This window comes from Hevea brasiliensis, chromosome 9 (assembly GCF_030052815.1).
Source record: "Hevea brasiliensis isolate MT/VB/25A 57/8 chromosome 9, ASM3005281v1, whole genome shotgun sequence".
Taxonomy (NCBI): domain Eukaryota; kingdom Viridiplantae; phylum Streptophyta; class Magnoliopsida; order Malpighiales; family Euphorbiaceae; genus Hevea; species Hevea brasiliensis.
In genome coordinates, this window is record NC_079501.1 from 48,939,789 (window position 1) to 48,959,599 (window position 19,811).

A 19,811-nucleotide genomic window follows, 5' to 3' on the forward strand; every position below is an offset into this window, starting at 1 on the left:
ACAGATCTGCTCCTGCACCACCAAGAGGTAGAAGGTCTGGTAAATCCGAAGCTGTGGGACCATCTCAGAGGCCCGCATCTGAGCCAGCAGAGGCGGATACGGACCACCTGCGAAAATTATGCCTTGAGAGCTCGGGAGGAGCAAGATGCCGGGCGTCATCGAGTGCGTTCTCCCTCTACAATACTCCTGTGCATGCATTGGTGGATCCAGGATCCACTCATTCCTACATTTGCATCAACCTACCCGTAGAAAGGGGGATACTAGTAGGGGAGAGTGACCAAGACATTCTGGTCACTAATCCATTGGGCCACAGTGTGGTAGTGAACAAAGTGTACAAGGGTTGCCCGTTAAGGATTCAGGGGTATGAATTCTTGGCAGACTTGATCGAGTTGCCTTTCCATGAGTTTGACGTGATTTTGGGAATGGACTGGTTGTCACGTCATCAGGCAATTGTTGATTGCAAATTGAAGAGAATTTCTTTGAAAACTCCTGAGGGTAATGAAATTACAGTTGTGGGGGAAAGGACAGATTTCTTGTCCAATGTCATCTCAGCCACAGTTGCAAGAAGAATGATGAGAAAAGGCTGTGAAGCCTACCTAGCACATGTGGTGGATACTAGGCAGGCTAAGCCAAACCTGAGTGACATACCCACAGTGAGAGACTTCCCAGGTATTTCTGAAGAATTGCACAGTTTGCCACGAAAGGGAAGTTGAATTTGCTATTGAGACAACTGCAGCACCCATTTCCATTGCTCCTTATAGGATGGCACCCACTGAATTGAGGGAGTTGAAAACTCAGTTGCAAGAGTTACTAGATAAGGGGTTCATACGCCCCAGTGTGTCACCATGGGGAGCTCCAGTGCTGTTTGTAAAGAAGAAGGATGGGACTTTGAGGCTTTGTATTGATTACCGGCAGTTGAATAAAGTGACTGTGAAGAACAAATATCCGTTGCCTAGAATTGATGATCTGTTTGATCAGTTGAAGGGAGCAGGAGTATTTTCTAAGATTGATCTCAGATCAGGGTATCATCAGTTGAGGGTGAAGGATGTAGATGTGCCCAAGACTGCATTCAGGACCCGGTATGGGCATTATGAGTTTCTGGTGATGCCCTTTGGCCTAACAAATGCACCAGCGGCATTCATGGACCTTATGAACAGTATCTTCGTTCCATATCTAGATCGGTTCGTAGTGGTCTTTGTTGATGATATTTTGGTGTATTCCAAGACCAGGGAAGAACATGATGAACATTTGAGGATTGTTATACAAACCCTGCAGGAACTAAGTTGTCCAAGTGTGACTTTTGGCTGAATGAGATTGCATTCCTTGGACACATAGTGTCAGCTGATGGGATTAGGGTGGATCCCAAGAAAATAGGAGCAGTGATGGAATGGAAACCTCCCAGAAACACAACTGAGGTTAGAAGCTTCTTGGGGCTAGCTGGGTATTACAGAAGATTTGTGAAGGGATTTTCCCTAATAGCTGCTCCAATGACCAAGTTGTTACACAAGAATGTCAGATTTGTTGGCATGACAAGTGTCGAACCAGTTTTGAGAAATTGAAGGCTATGTTGTGAGAGGCACCGGTGTTAACGGCCGGTGTCGGAAAGGACTTTGTGGTCTATAGTGATGCCTCACATAATGGGTTAGGGTGTGTATTGATGCAAGAGGGGAAAGTGATCGCCTATGCTTCCAGACAGCTAAGGCCACATGAACAGAACTACCCTACCCATGATCTAGAGCTTGCAGCAATTATCTTCGCACTGAAGATATGGAGGCATTACTTGTATGGGGAAAAGTGCTACATTTACACAGACCACAAAAGCCTGAAATACTTGCCAACCCAGAAGGAGCTCAACCTTAGAGCAGGCGATGGATTGAGTTCCTAAAGGATTATGATTGTGTAATCGACTACCATCACAGGAAGGCAAATGTAGTTGCGGATGCTTTGAGCGAGAAAATCCATGACTTTGAGATCATTGAATACCCGTCTAACTTTGATTCGAGATGGAGCTATCTTGGTGAGTTGCAAGTGAGGACAAACTGCACTGCAGATTTTAGATGGCGAGAAGGTAGATGAGAAGTTAATGGCTATTATGAGCAAGGTCTCGAGGGAAAAGCAGCGATTATGTGATGAAAGCGGATGGGTGTCTCAGATTACAAAGGAAGACGTGTGTACGGATGATAGGGAATTGAAAGCGAGTATTCTAAAAGAGGCACACACTAGTGTATATGCTATGCACCTGTGAAGTACAAAGATGTATCATGACACGAAGCTTGATATTGGTGGCTGGTATGAAGAAAGACATAGGCGACTATGTGTCTAAATGCTTGACATGTCAACAAGTCAAGGCAGAACATCAAGTTCCATCGGGTTTGCTACAGCCTATACGCATACCTGAATGGAAATGGGATCGAGTCACCATGGATTTTGTAAGTGGTCTACCTCTCACCCAAAAGAAGCATGATGCAGCATGGGTAATAGTGGATAGATTGAAGTCAAGACACTTTCTGCCGATTAGGGTGACTACTCACTTTGGAGAGGTTAGCGGTGTATATCGGTGAGATAGTTAGGCGCATGGAATCCCACTTTCCATTATATCTGACCGAGACCCAAGGTTCACATCGAGATTTTGGAAGAAGTTGCATAAGTCCTTGGGTACACAACTCCACTTCAGCACAGCTTTCCATCCTCAGACGGATGGGCAATCCGAAAGAGTAATCCAGGTAAACAATTGAAACCCATGAAATTGATACAAATATTGAACTAAAATGATGACAATAACACGAAATATATGTCAGGTCCTTGAGGATATCTTTGAGGAGTTGTGTCATTGAGTTTGAGGAAGTTGGGATAGATATCTCCCATCGCGAGTCGCATACAACAAGAGCTATCAAGCTAGCATCCAAATGGCCCCATATAAAGCACTGTATGGGAGAAAATGTAGAACTCAGGTGTCTTTGGACTGAATTGGCGAAGACAAGCGGTAGGGCGGACACAGGTGAAGCAGTGAGGAGAAGGTGAAATCAATCAAAGCCAACTTAAAGGTTGCCTCGCATGCATGTAAATCTTATGCCGACCTGAAGAGGAAAGAAATAGAATATGTGGTTGGCGACAAAGTGTTCCTCAAGGTGTCACCATGGAAGAAAGTGTTGAGGTTTGGAAGAAAAGGTAAGTTGAGCCCTAGGTTTATTGGCCCATATGAAGTTATTGAACGTGTGGGTCCAGTGGCCTATAGGCTAGCTTTACCACCAGAGCTGGACAAGATCCACAATGTGTTCCATGTATCCATGCTCAGAAGATACCGCTCAGATCCTTCACATGTCATCTCCAGAGAAGAAATTGAAATACAGCCGGATTTGACATACGAAGAAGAACCTCTACGAATCTTGGCTCGGGAAGTGAAAGAGTTGAGAAACAAGCAAATTCCATTGGTGAAAGTGCTTTGGAGGCACCACAACACCGAGGAGGCAACTTGGGAAAGTGAAGAGTCAATGAGGCAACAGTTCCCTCAACTGTTTGCATCAGGTAAATTTCGAGGACGAAATTTAAATTAGAGGGGAAGAGTTGTAACACCCTCCCGATAACCACTCCGTACATCCTACTGTTCCGGTGACCGGTGTCGGTCCAGATAGCTAGAATGTCCGGAAAAATATTTAAACTAAAGTCAGGAACCATAATTAACTCAAATATTAATAAGAAAAATTTAGTAAAAATTTTAGAAATAAAATACAACCGAGTTAAATGAGCCGGTGCCCTAGCGATGGGTAACTGGAGGGAAGTTGCGGTTCTCGCAACGAGGAGCCCTAGACCCGGGGGAAAAATTATAAAATAATTTTTGGGACTCCAGAGAAGGGTAATTGAGGTTCCCATGGCATTAGAATGCCAAGAAAATACCTAGAAAAATTTTTCAATAGGTACAGACGATTTTGACCTGTTAAGCCAAACGGAGGGCATTTTGGTCATTTCGCCTTCCGAGGTGATTTTTGGCCGACTTGTCCAGTTGAGTAAATAATTAATATAACGTAAAATATGAAGAAATATTACTAAAAATGAAATTTGAAATGAGTAGTGGAGAAAAGAGAAGAAAAATAAAAAAAAATGCTATTTATGACATCAAAGTGATGTCATTTAAAATGTTCAACCAATCACAATTAACCTACCATTTGACTAACTAATAAAGAGATAAAATGAAGACTAAATAACCACAAATTTCAGCAGCCTTCCTCCTCATCCTCTTGCAGCCGTGACCCTTGCCCTAACCCAAATCTCTATTGTTGCTCAAATTGAGCTTGAATCCTCCCAAAAACCAACCTTAAAATCCTAAGTCACCTTCACCAAAATTTATCTACACATCCTAAGGAAGCATTAGGCAGCCACAAAGAGGAGAAAATCAAGAGTTTCACAAGCTCAATAAGTTGAGCAAAGAGGTTAGTGCTACACTTTTGTTCTCACTCTTTTAATTTTAGTTAAAACATCATTTTGAGCTAAGAGATTTTAAGAGATTGAAGTAAATTACATGTGTTAAGGGTACCTTCAATTTTTGGCAGCCCTATGGGAGATTGAGTTTGATTGTTTAATAAACTTAGAGTGGTTGGAAATCATGGTTAAGGTATTAATATGCATGGAGATTGAACTAAGCATGTTAATCAAGGTTTATGAGTAATTGGTTTGGACATTAGGGTTTGGAAAGGTGAAATTGTGACTTAGCTTAGGAAACGGTTAGAGAACTTTTTAATGGTCAATTAGTGACCATTTTAGGTAGGTTGACCCTAATTAGAACTGAAAAATTGGATGGGAAAGTGAAGGAGAAATCTGCCTATGACAACAGCATAGGGACTGAAAATTGAGTCCCTTTGCACTGCCATAACTTGGGCTGTGCTAGTCCAATTGGTGTTTGGCCAATTGGACATGAAACTAGGCTTATAATGTCACATTTTTGCTGAAGAAACCATGCCCAAAAGACCAAAGCAAGAGGACCAAAACTTGGCCCAAATCCGGAACCCTGAAACTGCCTCTGCAGAATTGACCAAATGAACAGTAACTGTTCATTTGGCCATAACTCACTGTAGATTTGGTCAATTGGCCTGAAATTTTTACAGCAACAAGTTAAGACATAGAAAAACAACTTTCATGAAGGAACCTACCCCAAATTATGGCCAAAACCCATTCAAACAAGTGGTTCCAGTCACTGTTCATGCACTGTAGATATGGTAAATTTCTGCAGAATGCATATCCGGACAGCTTGGGTTTTTGAGCCATATCTGGAGCTACAAAACTCCAAATGGAGTGATTCAAAAAAGGAAATTCAACTAGACAAAATAAGGAACAACTTTCATGTTTTACATTTCTTCAAATTCCAACAGTAACAGTGTCCAATGGAACAGTAAAGTTGACTCACCAAAACTGAAATTTTCTGCTTGTGTGGGTTACACTTTGAAATGGTATTAACACTTAATGCCAACAAGTTTTAAACACCAAATGTGGTATGTTGGGAGTGCCAAAGGCAATGTACACATTTTTATTCCAAAAGTCAACATTTTTGTTGACCAATGATGAATAGTGACACCAAAAAAGTTGAAATTCACAAATTGACAAATTTAAGAGTTTCAAATGCCCTAGTATACCTAACAAGATTGGTTTGGATAGTTTGGCATGCCAATAGGGTTCAGTTAGCAGTACTGCACATGGCAAAAATGCCATTCTGTGATTTCATGGCTTTTAGCCATTCTGACTTTGTATTGAGACTTGGCCTTGTGCATTGATATTATTCTGACTTGTTAGTGCTCATTGCACACCGGAGATACATATGTGACCAATGGTGTGACGCCCGAGGTACTAGGTACCCAAAGGCGGTTACCCGTTATCCAGTCCAGTCGCCTAGTGTAGGTTACTTGGGCAACCAAATGAATGAAATGAACCAAGTTACTGAATTAATGTATATATAACCATACCAAACAAATGAATCATACACATTCACTATATATTTGTTTTCTTGCTATTTTCTTTTATTTTATTATTGCACCACTAAGCATTATTGCTTAGCGCATTGCTTTGCCACGCCGTAGGTACCGAGAGATCCCGATCGTGAGCCCGTAGACCTCGATCGGGTGAGTCCATCCGCAGATTCTGCTGATGTCCGTGTCACCTCGTCACCTGCAGTGCATTGGTAGGACACTAGATGTCATTTTGTCATTTTGTAATTAACTTTTTATTTTCTCATATGTATTTGGGATTTATGTAATGTATTTTGAGGTTCATGTAAATAATAAAGATTTATGGTCATGTATGGTATTAATTTGAGTATTTAATGGTTGTTTATATATGAGAACCCTGAGAAAGGGATGTTTTGAGAAATGAAAAGGTTGTTGAGACCTGAAATTGACAAATTATTGAGATATTGATATTGAGTTTTATTGATGATATTGGAGTTGAGAATGAATGAAATTGTATATTGGAAGTGTTTTTAACAGGTTCCGAAGAACTGTTTTCTCCATTTTTAGCCGGTACTCCGCCGGATTTTCCTTAAAATCTTCGGAACCTCAAATGAATAATACTTTTGATAAATAGTTAAAATAAATCATATTTCATAAATTAACTTCAAAAGCATGACACAAATTAAGTAAGGTATATTATAGTGTGCCAGTACACCGTGTGGCATTACTTACTCGGGTATACTATACACGGGTAAGGGGTGTCACAGTTAGTGTTAGAACTATATGTTATGTTGTTATTCCTTTACATGGGAATAAATTTTGATGCAGTAGTGATCAGTCCTTTAAGATAAGGAATGTGATAATAAGTGAAATTAGTTCTGGAAGAGTTTATTAGCGAAAAGTATTTTCTAACACACCATAAATTATAAAGTTAAATGGCGAGCTTATTTATTGTAAGGCAAGAGGACCTAAAAGTAAGTTACAGTAATAGAATTGCTCTAGAAAAGGGCAAAGATGTTACTGTTAATAATTGTCAAGGGATATTGTAATCAGAATCGGTTTAGGATATTAGTGGATTCGAGAAAGATAAGATGTTAGAAAACCTAGTCCATGAGGTTATAACGTAGTGACTATATAATGTTCTCGATGTTTGTATTGTAAGCTGCAGATTACAGTATCGACACGGGATTATTGTGTAGAGCTACGTGCTTCCTCGTTGTACAATAAAATAAGAATATTTGTAAGTAATCTATAATTTGATACAGTTGTGCCCGAATAGAGTATTATTACGGGAAATAAATGTGAAAATTCTAGTAAGAAATTTAAAACTTCAAGACTAGCCTATCAAACGACTACACTTGTAAGGTAGCTAGAGTCAGTGACTCGGTTACATTAATGTGAACTACCTGTACCATAGTAATTGCTATAAGCTTAGAGATATCAGTACGACTTATCATCCTCAGATAGATGGACAGTCGAAACAAGTGATTCAAGTAAATTTTGAAACTCATTGAGTTTCTATAAATAATGAAATGAAATGATAATAATAACTTGTAAAATGTAATAAGCCCTCAAGAATATACTGAGAACTTGTGTCCTTGAATCCGAGAAAAGATGGGACAGATACCTTCCACTAACAGAATATGTATACAATAATAAGTGTCAAGCTAGCATACAGACGGCACCCTATGAAACATTGTAAGGGAATGGATAACTATGGATTTTGTGATGGGACTTCTAAGGACACAGAATAGTCATGATGCAGTATGGGTTATTGTTGACAGATTGACCAAGTCTGCTCACTTTTTGCCAGTCTGGATGGACTACAATTGGAGAGATTGGCCAGATTGTACATAAATGAGATTGTAAAACTGCATGGAGTGCCAGTATTGATTGTATCAGACAGAGATTCTAGGTTCACTTCTAAATTCTGGGGTAGTCTTCAGAGAGTCCTAGGAACTAGATTGAACTTCAGCAATGCATTCCACCCACAGACAAATGGCCAGTTTGAGAGGGTAATTCAGATATTGGAGGATATGCTACGAGCTTGTGTGATTGAGTTTGAAGGTAGTTGGGATACACACTTACCTTTGATTGAGTTTGCTTATGACAACAGCTACTAATCAAGTATTGGGATGCCTCCATATGAAGCTTTGTATGGCAGAAAGTGCAGAACTCCCCTATGTTGGGATGAAATTGGTGAAAGAAAGATGATTGGGCTAGAAATTATTCAGCAGACAGAGGAAAAGATCAGATTGATCAGAGATCGACTCAAGGCTGCATCAGACCGTCAGAAGTCTTATGTTGATCTGAAGAGAATATGTAGTGGGTGATAAGGTATTCCTCAAAGTTTCTCCTTGGAAGAGGATTATGAGATTTAGCAGAAAGGGGAAATTGAGTCTTCATTTCATCGGACCATATGAGGTTCTGGAAAGAGTGGGTCCTTTGGCATATCAGTTAGCATTACCTCCAGAGCTAGAAAGGATACACAGTGTCTTCCATGTGTCCATGTTAAAGAGGTACAGATCTGACCCATCTCATGTACTATCGGTTGAAGAGATTGAGGTAAATCCAGACCTCTCATATGAGGAAGAACCCATAGAAATTCTGGCACATGAGGTGAAGCAACTGAAGAACAAACAGATACACCTGGTTAAAGTGTTGTGGAACCATCATTCAGGACAGGAAGCTACTTGGGAACGTGAAGAGGACATGAGGAGACAAAGCACCCTGGTGTCTGGCGATGCCAGGTAAAATTTCGAGACGAAATTTATTTTAAGGGGGGGGGGGAGAATTGTAACACCCCTATGTTCGGTAGTGCATTCTACAGTTCCAGTGACAATGTCTATTCGGACAGCTAGGATGCCTAGAACTACACTTAGATATGGGTGAGGAGACATAAAATAATGAAATACAAGAAAAGAAAATACAAGAAAAATAAAGGAAAATGATAACAATGAACTGTAACCATGTTAAACGAGCCGAAAACCATAGCGATGGGTGACCGCACCGGGAAGTTGCGGCGTACCGTTGACTAGCCCTGGGCCGAGGGGAACTATGGAAAATATTTTTAAGACATAATTAAAGACCTATTGAAGCATAAATATCATTAGAAATATCAAAGAAAAATTAATTAATTAGTATAAAGAAAAGTGAGAAATCGAGAAAATGATAAAATTCGGTGTTACCAAAAAATCAGGAATACAATCTGAACAGGGGCATTATGGTCATTTGACACCCCGAGTTGTCTTTTGACCTAAATGTCCATTAAAAATACACGATATTACACTTGGAAAATGTCATGAAAAATTAAATTGGTGGTACATAGTTTAAATAGCAAAAATTGGGAGTTAAATGTGGGAATATGAAACCTTAGGATAAATAAACATTAAATTTCCACTTAGTGCTCCACTCACCTCACTTAAGTGGACCACTACACATCTTTTGGGCAGAAATAACTCATCTTCTTCAACCTTGGACAGCCAGCCGAAATGCTTCCAAAGAAAAACCCCCATGGCCGAAATGCATAAGCTCCATGCAACCATGAATGCCACCTCCATTCCACTTGATTCCTTCACAAAAATTGTTCTACACCACTTGGGCAGTAGATAGGTAACAAGAAGATCAAGTTTTTGTGAGGTTTTGAAGAGTTTCAAAAGTGGTAAGTATGTGTTTTTTATTATTGTTTCATTAAACCTTGAAGGGATGTTATGGGTAGTTGAATTGTGGAGGGATTTTTGGAGTTTGATGTTTTAAGAGAGATGTATATTTTTGGCAGCCATGGAAACTCTATAAGAACAGTTTATCCTTGCATGTAAATGGTAGATTAAAGTGTTGATGAAGTGTTTATGTGTGTAGGAATAAATTGGGTGATGTATACTAAATGTATGTGAATGTACACTTGATTTTGGAAGCTTGGAAGTTAATTGAGAGAGATGTATGAATCGGCAACTTGAAGTGTCAACCAAAATATGTTATTTCATGGTTTGGTTTATGGAATTATATGGTTGAATTATGGTGCTTATTATGGCAGCTTGTAAATATGTATAAAGGTTTGAGTTTGGACATGTAAATGAGTTAGGTTATGTGGTTAAATTATTTGTAATTTAAACTTGGAAAATTCTGGACTATAATTTTCATATTGAGTGTGATTATAGGCTACCAAGATGACCAACAATGTGAAGTAAAATGTGTTTATATTATGGTACAAACCAGAAATGGCATGAAGGAAATGATTTGGTAAGTGTTAAATGTGTAATTGATGAGTGGTGAATAATGTACAATAGGGTAGTGTATGTTTTGAGCTTAGAACCTTAAGTGTGTGACTCTAATTGGTATGAGACAAATTGGAGGTGAAACGAGGCAAAAAATGTGCCAACTTTCATGAAGGAAGCTTACCAAAATTCTGCTTGGAAGGTAACTTGAAAAATGACCAAATCCAGATTAGTGCGTTTAAGGCCTGAAAATTGACCTTTTGGGCAGCAGTTAGTGTTTTGGTCATAACTCACTCAAAACAGGTCCAATTGACCTGAAACTTTTACCATGAATAGTTGAGACATATCTACAATTCTTATGAAGACACCAAAGCCTAGAAATGACCATAAGCAAGTCAAATAGCTTGCACAAGTTCAGGTCTAAAAATTAGCCAAACCAAAAGTGACCTAAAAATGACCTAAAATGACCATTTTGATGCATTCTGACCAGCATTGGTAAATTGACCATAACTTGGTCTACATAACTCAGAATGACATGAAATTTTGCTCCGCTTGTGATAAGACATAGACCTACAAGTTTGTAGTTTTGACTGAAACCCAAAAATCGAGGGAACTAGGTCGTCTGGCTAGGTCAAATTAGTATACCGGAATTCGACAAATTGCAATAAAACGAAATATACATGGAAATGAATTTGGTAACATGTACCAATACTAAAAGGCTATAAATATGACATATTGGTAACATTAAAACCTAATTCACCTAAACTGCATCGAGGGTCAACATCTTAGGTTGACTAAGGAAATAATAGTATTCAATAAATTAATTATTAAGCATTATCGTTAGAGACAGTTTAAATGAGTACTAAAACACTTCAAATTGTATTTTTCAGTGAGCAAAGACTCAAGGAAGGGGAAAGAAACACTGAGTCAGAGCCAAGAGACAGTTATCAGAGGTTTGTGCACAACTAGTTTTTAATTGATTTTGTTCTGAATATTTCATATGATTAAATGATATATTTTTCTTATGTATTATGTTTCACAAGCATTGGATTCAATTCAATGATTATTGAAATTGTTATAGTATGTATGAATTTAGTGTTGTGAAATGGTATTTCCACAAGTATTAAGCATTGTTGTGAATTGAATAAATTATGTTTTGAAAAATTTTGATAGAATATGTTTTGAATTGTGATGGGCAATTTGCATGGAAAAATGCAAATTTATGATTTGAATTGTGATGAGCATAAAAATTATTGGATGTTGGAATTAACTTTGAAATGAATTGTATTGTGATTTATGCTCATTAAAAGGATTGTGATATTATTTTATATCTCACTATAGATGCTTGACTAGGTTATTATCCATTTCTCTCATTTGTTGAGAAGACAATGGAGTTAGTTGTGTTTTGATTACCATGGTACGTGTACGGGCTTAGATTTTCCTCTTATTAGATGTTAGATCTAAGTTTTATGTTATGGCCCTTGCGAAAGATTCATTATTGTGGTGTGTACTGTGCACGATGATTTGACCTCCCCGACCATAGAGAGTTAGAATCACCCCGAAGATGGCCCTTTCAGATTAGTCTTGCATAGTTAGTGAGATAAAGAATGGTTTTTGAGATACAAAATGGCTTTTGAGATACAGAATGGTTTTTGAGATACAAAATGGTTTTTGAGTTACAAAATGATTTTTGAAATACAGAATGGTTTTTGAGATACAAAATGTTTTTAAATAGTAAAGAATTGTGATTTCAATTATGATTTATATATAATTGATTTTGTTAGAATTACCTTAAATGGTTAGTTATGATTTGATAAATTGAACTTCGTGATCAAAGTCATTTTATACAAATGATTCATATTATTGGCAATGAATATTTTGAGTTTTGGAATTTGATGAATATCCAGATTTTTAAATTATTTGCTGTAATTTTTGTTAAGTTATATTGTACTATGTTTTAAATTATAGTTGTGCACCACTGAGTTCACCACTCAGCGATAGCTTTGTATGCTATCGCAGGTGAAAAGAGCATAAAGCAATTGAGTAAACTTCTTTGAAGAGACATTCAGATCAGCTCTAGGTTTACCCATGTACACAGGTTTTGATGTATGCATGTAATAATATATATGTAAATTATTTGAGCAGTTGTATAAAAACTCTTGTAAAATATTTTGGTATGTAATTAAATGTAAATTATTGTAAATGTAAATTTGAGTTTTCATTTACTGAATAGTTTTGTAATATAAATTTTGAGTCTTGTAATTAATGAAATGTTTCTTTTGTGATGAGATTGGTTTGGAAATGAACTGATTTGATTATTAAGATTTGAATTGTGAGTTGAAATGAAGTTATTGAAGTTGTATTTGAGAAAGTGTTTCTTTGCAGGTTTTGAAGAACTGTTTTCTCAAAATTTAGCCGACACTCTGCCGAAATTTTAAAAAATTTTTATAACACCAGATTTTAATCGATGATTTAAATTTCACAAAAATTGTTTTAAAATCCCTTGTAGTATATCTAATGGGTTATCGGTAGGCAAAGTACGGTAATTCATTAGGTGTACTACGGGATCATGTTACATCTTACAGAGGAGTAGGGTGTGACATAGAACGTCTGAAAAAATATTTAAACTAAAGTAAGGAATCATAATTCACTCAAATATTAACAAGAAAAATGTAGGAAAAATTTTAGAAATAAAATACAACCAAGTTAAGTGAGCCGGTGCCCTAGCGATGGATAACCCAGTAGGAAGTTGCGGTCCTTGCAACTAAGAGCCCTAAACCCAGGAGAAAATTCATAAAATAATTTTTGAAACTCCAGAGAAGAGTCATTGAGGTTTCTACGGCATTAGAATGCCAAGAAAATGTTTAGAAAAATTTTTCAATCGGTACACACAATTTTAGTCTATTAAGCCAAACGGAGAGCATTTTGATCATTTCGTCTTCAGAGATGATTTGTGGCCGACTTGTCCAGTTAAGTAAATAATTATTATGATATAAAATATGAATAAATATTGCTAAAAATTAAATTGAAAATGAGTAGAGAAGAAAAGAAAAGAAAATGAAAGAAAATGTCAATTATGACATCACATGATGTCACTAAAGCACTCCCACCCAATCACATTGTGACACATGTCCATAAACCACTTAAAAAGCATAAAATGGGCTGAAAAATTGAAGAAACCAATATGTTTCTTCCCTTTCCCATTTCCAACCGTGACTCTCTCATCTTCCCTCTCCCTAACCCATTCCTCCATGAAAGCTTAAGGCAAGCTTGAGACAACCCACCAAATCACCTCTAAACCCTAACTTCTCTTCATGAAAAATTGTTCCTACCACTAGAGCAAGCCTTGGACAGCAATTTGAAGAGGAAAAAGAAAGGTTTTGGCAAGCTTGGGAGTAGCTCCAACAAGGTTAGTGTCCAATCTCCTATCTCTTTTACTTAATTCATGTTTATTGGCATGAGATAAGTGGAAAAGTGTAAGAAAAACAAAATAAAACTTATGTATATTCATCCTTACAATTTGGGCAGCCTAAGGATGGTTAGGGTTTGATGAATTTACTTGAAGTAAAGTGTTTATGAGCTGCCCATAGCATGAGATGAGTGCTTGAACATGATTGTATAAGTGAAATGCAAGTATAGTGCATGAATGAACTTGAGAACTTGGACATTTGAATAACATTAGGGTTTTCTCATGTAATGATATGTTAACCTTGTAATGGTCAATTAGTGACCATTTGAATGTGTGTGAAGAGGAATTGAAGTGAGTAATGATGTTGGAGTGGAACTTAAGCATGCTGCCCTTGGTGACCTGCAGGACTGGATGTGAGTTTGGGCAAGGGCAGCATGCTTAAGTTCATAATGGCAAAGACAATTGGTGCCATTATGCCCTTGGTGCCATTATGTGTCTAGTTTCAGGACTGGATGTATTGATGCAAAGACAATTGGACATGAAACTAGACACATAATGGCACCACTTTGGTGAAGAAACCCTACCCAGAAAACTAAACCAAGTTGACCTAAAAATTGCCCTAATCCAGGTGACTTGCATTCTGTCTGGGCAAAATGACCAAATGAATAGTGTTTATTCATTTAGTCATAACTCAATGTAGAAAGGTTCAATTGACCTGAAATTTTACCAGCAGAAAGCTGAGACATAGACCTACAACTTTTATGAAGAAACAAAATCCAAATTTTGATCACTTTAGTTTCTTTGCAGGTTTTGAAGAACTGTTTTCTCAACATTTAGCCGACACTCTGCCGAAATTTTAAAAAATTTTTATAACATCAGATTTTAATCGATGATTTAAATTTCACGAAAATTATTTTAAAATCCCTTGTAGTATATCTAATGGGTTATAGGTAGGCAAAGTACGGTAATTCATTAGGTGTACTACGGGATCATGTTACATCTTACAGAGGAGTAGGGTGTGACATAGAACGTCTGGAAAAATATTTAAACTAAAATTTTGATCATAACATGTTCAAAAACGGATCTGCATTCAGTGCACAAAACCTACAGAATTGGTTCTGCCCAGAAAAATCTGGAAAATTGCAATCTGGTTAGTTATAGTGTTTAGGCCATAACTTGAGTTACAAAACTCCAAAATGGAGTGATTCAAAAAAAGAAATGTAACTAGAAATAATAAGGAACAACTTTCATGAAGACAATTTTGCTAAATTCCTACTGTACAAATGACCAATGGAATAGTAAACTTAGTGCTTGAAATCTGAAAATTGTGAATAACTAACACTAAGCTTTGAAATAGAATTGGCAACCAATGCCAACAACTTTGGAATGCAAAATATGGTATGTTAGTGATATTTGAACTAATATACCTATTATCTATGAAAAAGTGAATATTTTAGTTTACTAATGAAATGAATAGTAACCTTACATATAAAGTACAAATATTCAAGAAATGACTTTGTAATATGCCCTAGTAGGCCTAATGTGATTGGTTTAGATAGGTTGGCATGCCAATAGGGTTCTGATAGCAGTACTGCGTATGATGTATGGCTCCATGCCATTCTGTGATGATAGCCTATGGCTATACTGATTATGATGTTACACTTGATTTTATGCCTTATTGCTTTTATGGCTTATTAGCCATTATGTTTGCACACTGGGAGACACATTGTGACCGATGGTGTGATGGCCCGAGGTACCTGGTACCCAGTGCTTGTTTACCCATTTATCTAGTCCGGCAAATTTGTATAGGTTACTTGGGCATTAAAAAGTATAACTGTAATTAAACTGATTATTAAAGAAAATAAATAAATGAAATATTAAGATAAATGTCAAGAATGATTACAATAAAATAAAGAAGCTCAAAATCATCAAGAAAATAATTACCAAAATGCATGAAGAAGTTAACATCTTAAAATACAGTTAGCCTTCGAGTAAACAATAAGTTAGTAATTATTCATTTCTTATGAACACAATAAATAGGAAATTATTATGTTTATGTGCATATTATATTTTCTTGTATTATTGGCACCACTAAGTTTTATACTTAGCGCGTCGCTTTTGCAACTCGTAGATACTGAATATTTGGACAGAGAGCCCAGTAGACCACATACTAGGTAAGGCCGTTCACAGTTCTGCATAGTGTTCGTGTCACCTCACAGGCTACAGTGCATTGATAGGACACTAAGTCACATTTTGTATTTTGTAATTTTTGTAAGTTTTGTAATTAAACTCTTATCTTATCGTGTATATTTGAAACAAATGTAATATAATTTCGTATTAATGTAAGTATTTGTAACTTGTGATTATAAATAACATATGAGCATTTATTTATGATTTGAGTATGATGATGATGTGGAATGAATGAATGACAAATGGAGGAATTGTTAAGAAATTATTGTAAATTGATGTGATACAAATGGAGTTTGAGAATGATTAGAAATTATTGGAAGTCTTTTTCACAGGTTTCAAAGAACTGTTTTTTCTATTTTTAGTCGACACTCTGCCGGATTTTCTGAAAAATTTTCGAAACCTTAAATTAATTCATAATTTTAATAAATAAATTAAATTGCATAAATTTCACTTTATGACTAATAAATGAATAAATAAATAAATTAAGAAATAGTAAATTGTAATGAAATAAGATATAGTGCTCCGATACATTGTGTGGCATATCTTGCTCGGTTACACTGTAGACGGGTAAGAGGTGTCACCGTGGTAATCCATATATTGCTGAGGATGAGTTAGCTAGGCTAACTTTGTCTTAAATTGCCTCTCCTCACACAAGATAATACACAATGCTGACTGTATAAAATTGGGTTTAAGTATCATTTTTTTTTTTTCATGTTTAGGTATGATAAGTAGAAAATTTAGATAAAAAAATAAAAGTCTAGATAAATATGATTGGATATTTTAAAAATTTACCGTCATAACCTGCTTTGGAACCCAAGTAATCGTGCGACTGGATACACCGATACTTGTTACGTTAGGTCTAAACAAATTTCCATGGCTGATATATTTTGAGTGTATAAAAATTAATTTGAAATATGAAATTCTAAATTTATTTCTATAAAATGGTGAAGCTGGAGCTAAAATTTGTTACACCTACATTTTTCAAGTGGTCAAAATCAGGTGAGCATTGATTAGAACCTAAAATATTAATAGAAAATCTAACAAAAAAAGAAATTACCTTTTATTATTATGCACTATGAATACTTCTAATCTTGTAGTAAAATATGATTAGCATCCACTAAAGCAGAGTTAATTTTGTGAAATAGTAGGTCCAAATTGAATTTTTGGGATGCCAAACTTAGTAACAGACATGTTTAGTGGGACCTAACTCAAAGAAGTTCATGGTCACTTAGTTACGGCATCACATCACCAATGGTCCCCTCCCCTGCCCAATCCCAACCCCAACCCCAAATGGACCCCACACTATTATGTTACAAACTCCAAATGCCTACACATGGTTAACGGCGTATTTGACGGAAAGAGACATATTTTGGCAGAAACCACCGGTCAACGTCGTCGAAGGCAGTCAAAGCAAATGACCTTGAGGCACTTTAGAAGTAACAGCCAATGAATGTTCACCTTTTGTACAGAAAGATCGAAAGTCAAAGTATTTGGTCCAATCATACTCAATCATGACGTACAACATGGACTAAGAATTGAAGATCGTTAAACCTGACGGGAAGCAAAAGTTGGATATGGGTTTTGTCCGTATTCTAAAAGGGGTACGAATGTTGGAAGCAAAGGAAGCAAAGCAAAACCGCATGGCTAAAAATGGCGGCACCGCTACACATTAGCTTTATCTGCAACAGTTGGAAATAGAGATAATAGAGGAATAGAGAGCAAAAGTTCAAATTCTTGCCATGGGTTTTGTTTTCAAGTGCAAGACATAGCGTGGCGTGAGTTCTAAGGTTTGTGTCTTTCTTTTTCATTCGTTTGATGGGAAAGTTGTGTGGTTGTTGATGTTGTTTTTTATGCTATCATGGGAACAAGAAAGGGTTTTCTTTCATGAGTTCGACGGAATGTGCTAAAGCTAAAGCCTGGGATGTTGGGTTGGTTTTAAGGATGCAAGCTAAAGAATCTTGTAGAGTCATGTCTAATCATGAAGCTTCTCAGTTATTATCATCCTCTTCTAGTAGTGGTGGTGGTGGCGGCGGTGGTGGTGGTCCCATGTTTTATAGTAGAAGCAACCGTGTTGCGTGCTTTGGCGATATATACGATGCGGTCGATTCTGGTTCTAGTTCTACTTCCGGTGCTAGTGATGCAGCTGCTGTGGGAAAGCCTCTGCATCCCTTCAATTCTTCTTATACCTTCAATCCCTTAGGTAAAGTTCTCCCTCTGTTTTCTTTTTACATTGATTTGTATGATAATTTCTTGTTAGAAAAGAGAGAAAAAGGAGAGATGGTCTACGGTGCGGCAATCCCTTACCTGTGTGATTATAGGAGAAATGACACCATCTGTGAATGCGGGAGTCCCTTTCACAGCAGCTCAGTGGCAAGAGCTGGAGAGACAGACCATCATTTACAAGTACATAATGGCCTCTGTTCCTGTGCCTCCTGAGCTACTTACACCCATCACAAAAACTCAAACAAACATCCCTTCCTCACAATCCCACGGTAAATATTACATGTCAATTTTGCATCTTTCCCACTTCATATGGTAGGATTTACACTTGTTTATCAGTGTTAAAAGGTTCTTTAGAATTGGGGATTTCGAGCTGTAACTCGGATCCGGAGCCATGGAGATGTAAAAGAACAGATGGAAAGAAATGGAGGTGCTCTAGAGATGTGGCTCCAGACCAGAAGTATTGTGAGAGGCACTCTCATAAGAGCCGTCCCCGTTCAAGAAAGCCTGTGGAATTACACGCCGACTCCATGGCCAACAGTAGCTATATTACTAATACTCGCTTGCCTAATCAAAAATCAAACTTTTCCAGTCACACAAACTCTCATTTATCTATCTTTCCTACTGCCATGGTCTCCGCTGCCACCTCATATGATCAACCCAGGTCAGTAAGTTGGTACCGTTTCAGTATCCTTTTTATCAACGCTGAAATTCTTTTATGGTTGCTTTTCATTTCTAGTCATTATAATCGACTGGTTATGAACATCAGTAGTCAAGTGGGTATCTTTTGTCTCTTGTGTGACATGATATGATATGTCAATTAATGCTGCATATGCCTTGTCGTGAAGGAGCTTGGAATGGTTCTTGAAGGGTGAGACGGTTCCTGTTGCTAGTAATTCCAATCAACAGTGGCGTCATCTGAAGGGAGACAGCAGCAAGGGCGATGAGAAAGTATATCATTTTCAACACCATTATAGAGGAGGACAGCTGGACTCAAATTCATATATGGATTTAAAAGGTAGCCACTCATTGCAAACTCATCGCCTAAATGATAGTTGCAGCTTGTTATTAAGCGCCAAATCAGCAACCTCCTTAGAAGCAACTCTAAATCCCAACAACCAGACACAAGCGCAAGAGACAAGGCACTTCCTAGATACTTGGTCATCGGCACTGGGAGAGATCACCGCTGGAATTGGCAACGATTGTTGTGTTTCTTCAAACGAGAAGCTACTGCCACTCTCGTCTCTGACCTTGTCGATGTGTGGAAGAACCGAAACTAGTGAAGAAAACGAAAATGCACAAGGGGGAAGTTTTGGGATCATGGGATCGGACAAAGATGGTGTGGGTGTCCAGAGACCCCAGTGGATGACCCATGGTTCATGGATGGGTTCATCAGGTGGACCATTAGCTGAAGCCTTGTGCCTTGGCATTTCAAATAGTGCAAAAGCTGATTCGAAGTTGGCATCTTCTCATGGCAGCAGCTACGGCACCAATGCCGGTATGAACAGCACAAGCTAACTATGGTTTTTAATTGTATTGAATTAGATAGGCCTAAGCTACTGTACCTCTATATGATTAAGTTACTAGATCTAGAGCTAAGCCAGCAGTGGTACTTAGTTGGGCAGTCTAGCCCACTCCCATGCATTTTGTGTCCCCTTTGTCTTTTAGAATACAATGGTTGAGCCAGGAGAGGAGCAGTACATTGCCTGGATTGGTCCCTGGTGTTTTTAGTTCCCCCTTCTAATGTGTAGGTTCTTTTTGTTACAGAAGGTATGTACAAGGGCTAGAAGTTAATGGAAATTTTTAACAGAAAATTAATTCCATGCCTTAACCTGGAGTTTTAGG

General features: G+C 37.5%; 1 protein-coding gene across 1 annotated transcript; it reads left to right on the plus strand.

Annotated features, from left to right (window-relative positions):
- Positions 1 to 17,375: 17,375 nt before the first annotated feature.
- Positions 17,376 to 19,784, plus strand: LOC110663352 (growth-regulating factor 8). The gene is made up of 4 exons (XM_058153776.1): positions 17,376 to 17,946; positions 18,065 to 18,238; positions 18,306 to 18,630; positions 18,815 to 19,784. The coding sequence occupies exons 1-4, from the start codon at positions 17,631 to 17,633 to the stop codon at positions 19,482 to 19,484; spliced, it is 1,485 nt and encodes a 494-aa protein (XP_058009759.1). The 5' UTR covers positions 17,376 to 17,630; the 3' UTR covers positions 19,485 to 19,784.
- Positions 19,785 to 19,811: the final 27 nt, after the last annotated feature.

Excerpts from the sequence above, each read along its gene's own strand:
- LOC110663352 (XM_058153776.1), top strand. The coding sequence starts at position 17,631 with ATGAGTTCGACGGAATGTGCTAAAGCTAAAGCCTGGGATGTTGGGTTG. Across the intron at positions 17,947-18,064 it reads TTATACCTTCAATCCCTTAG|GAGAAATGACACCATCTGTG; the intron begins GTAAAGTTCTCC and ends GTGTGATTATAG. Across the intron at positions 18,239-18,305 it reads CCCTTCCTCACAATCCCACG|TGTTAAAAGGTTCTTTAGAA; the intron begins GTAAATATTACA and ends CTTGTTTATCAG.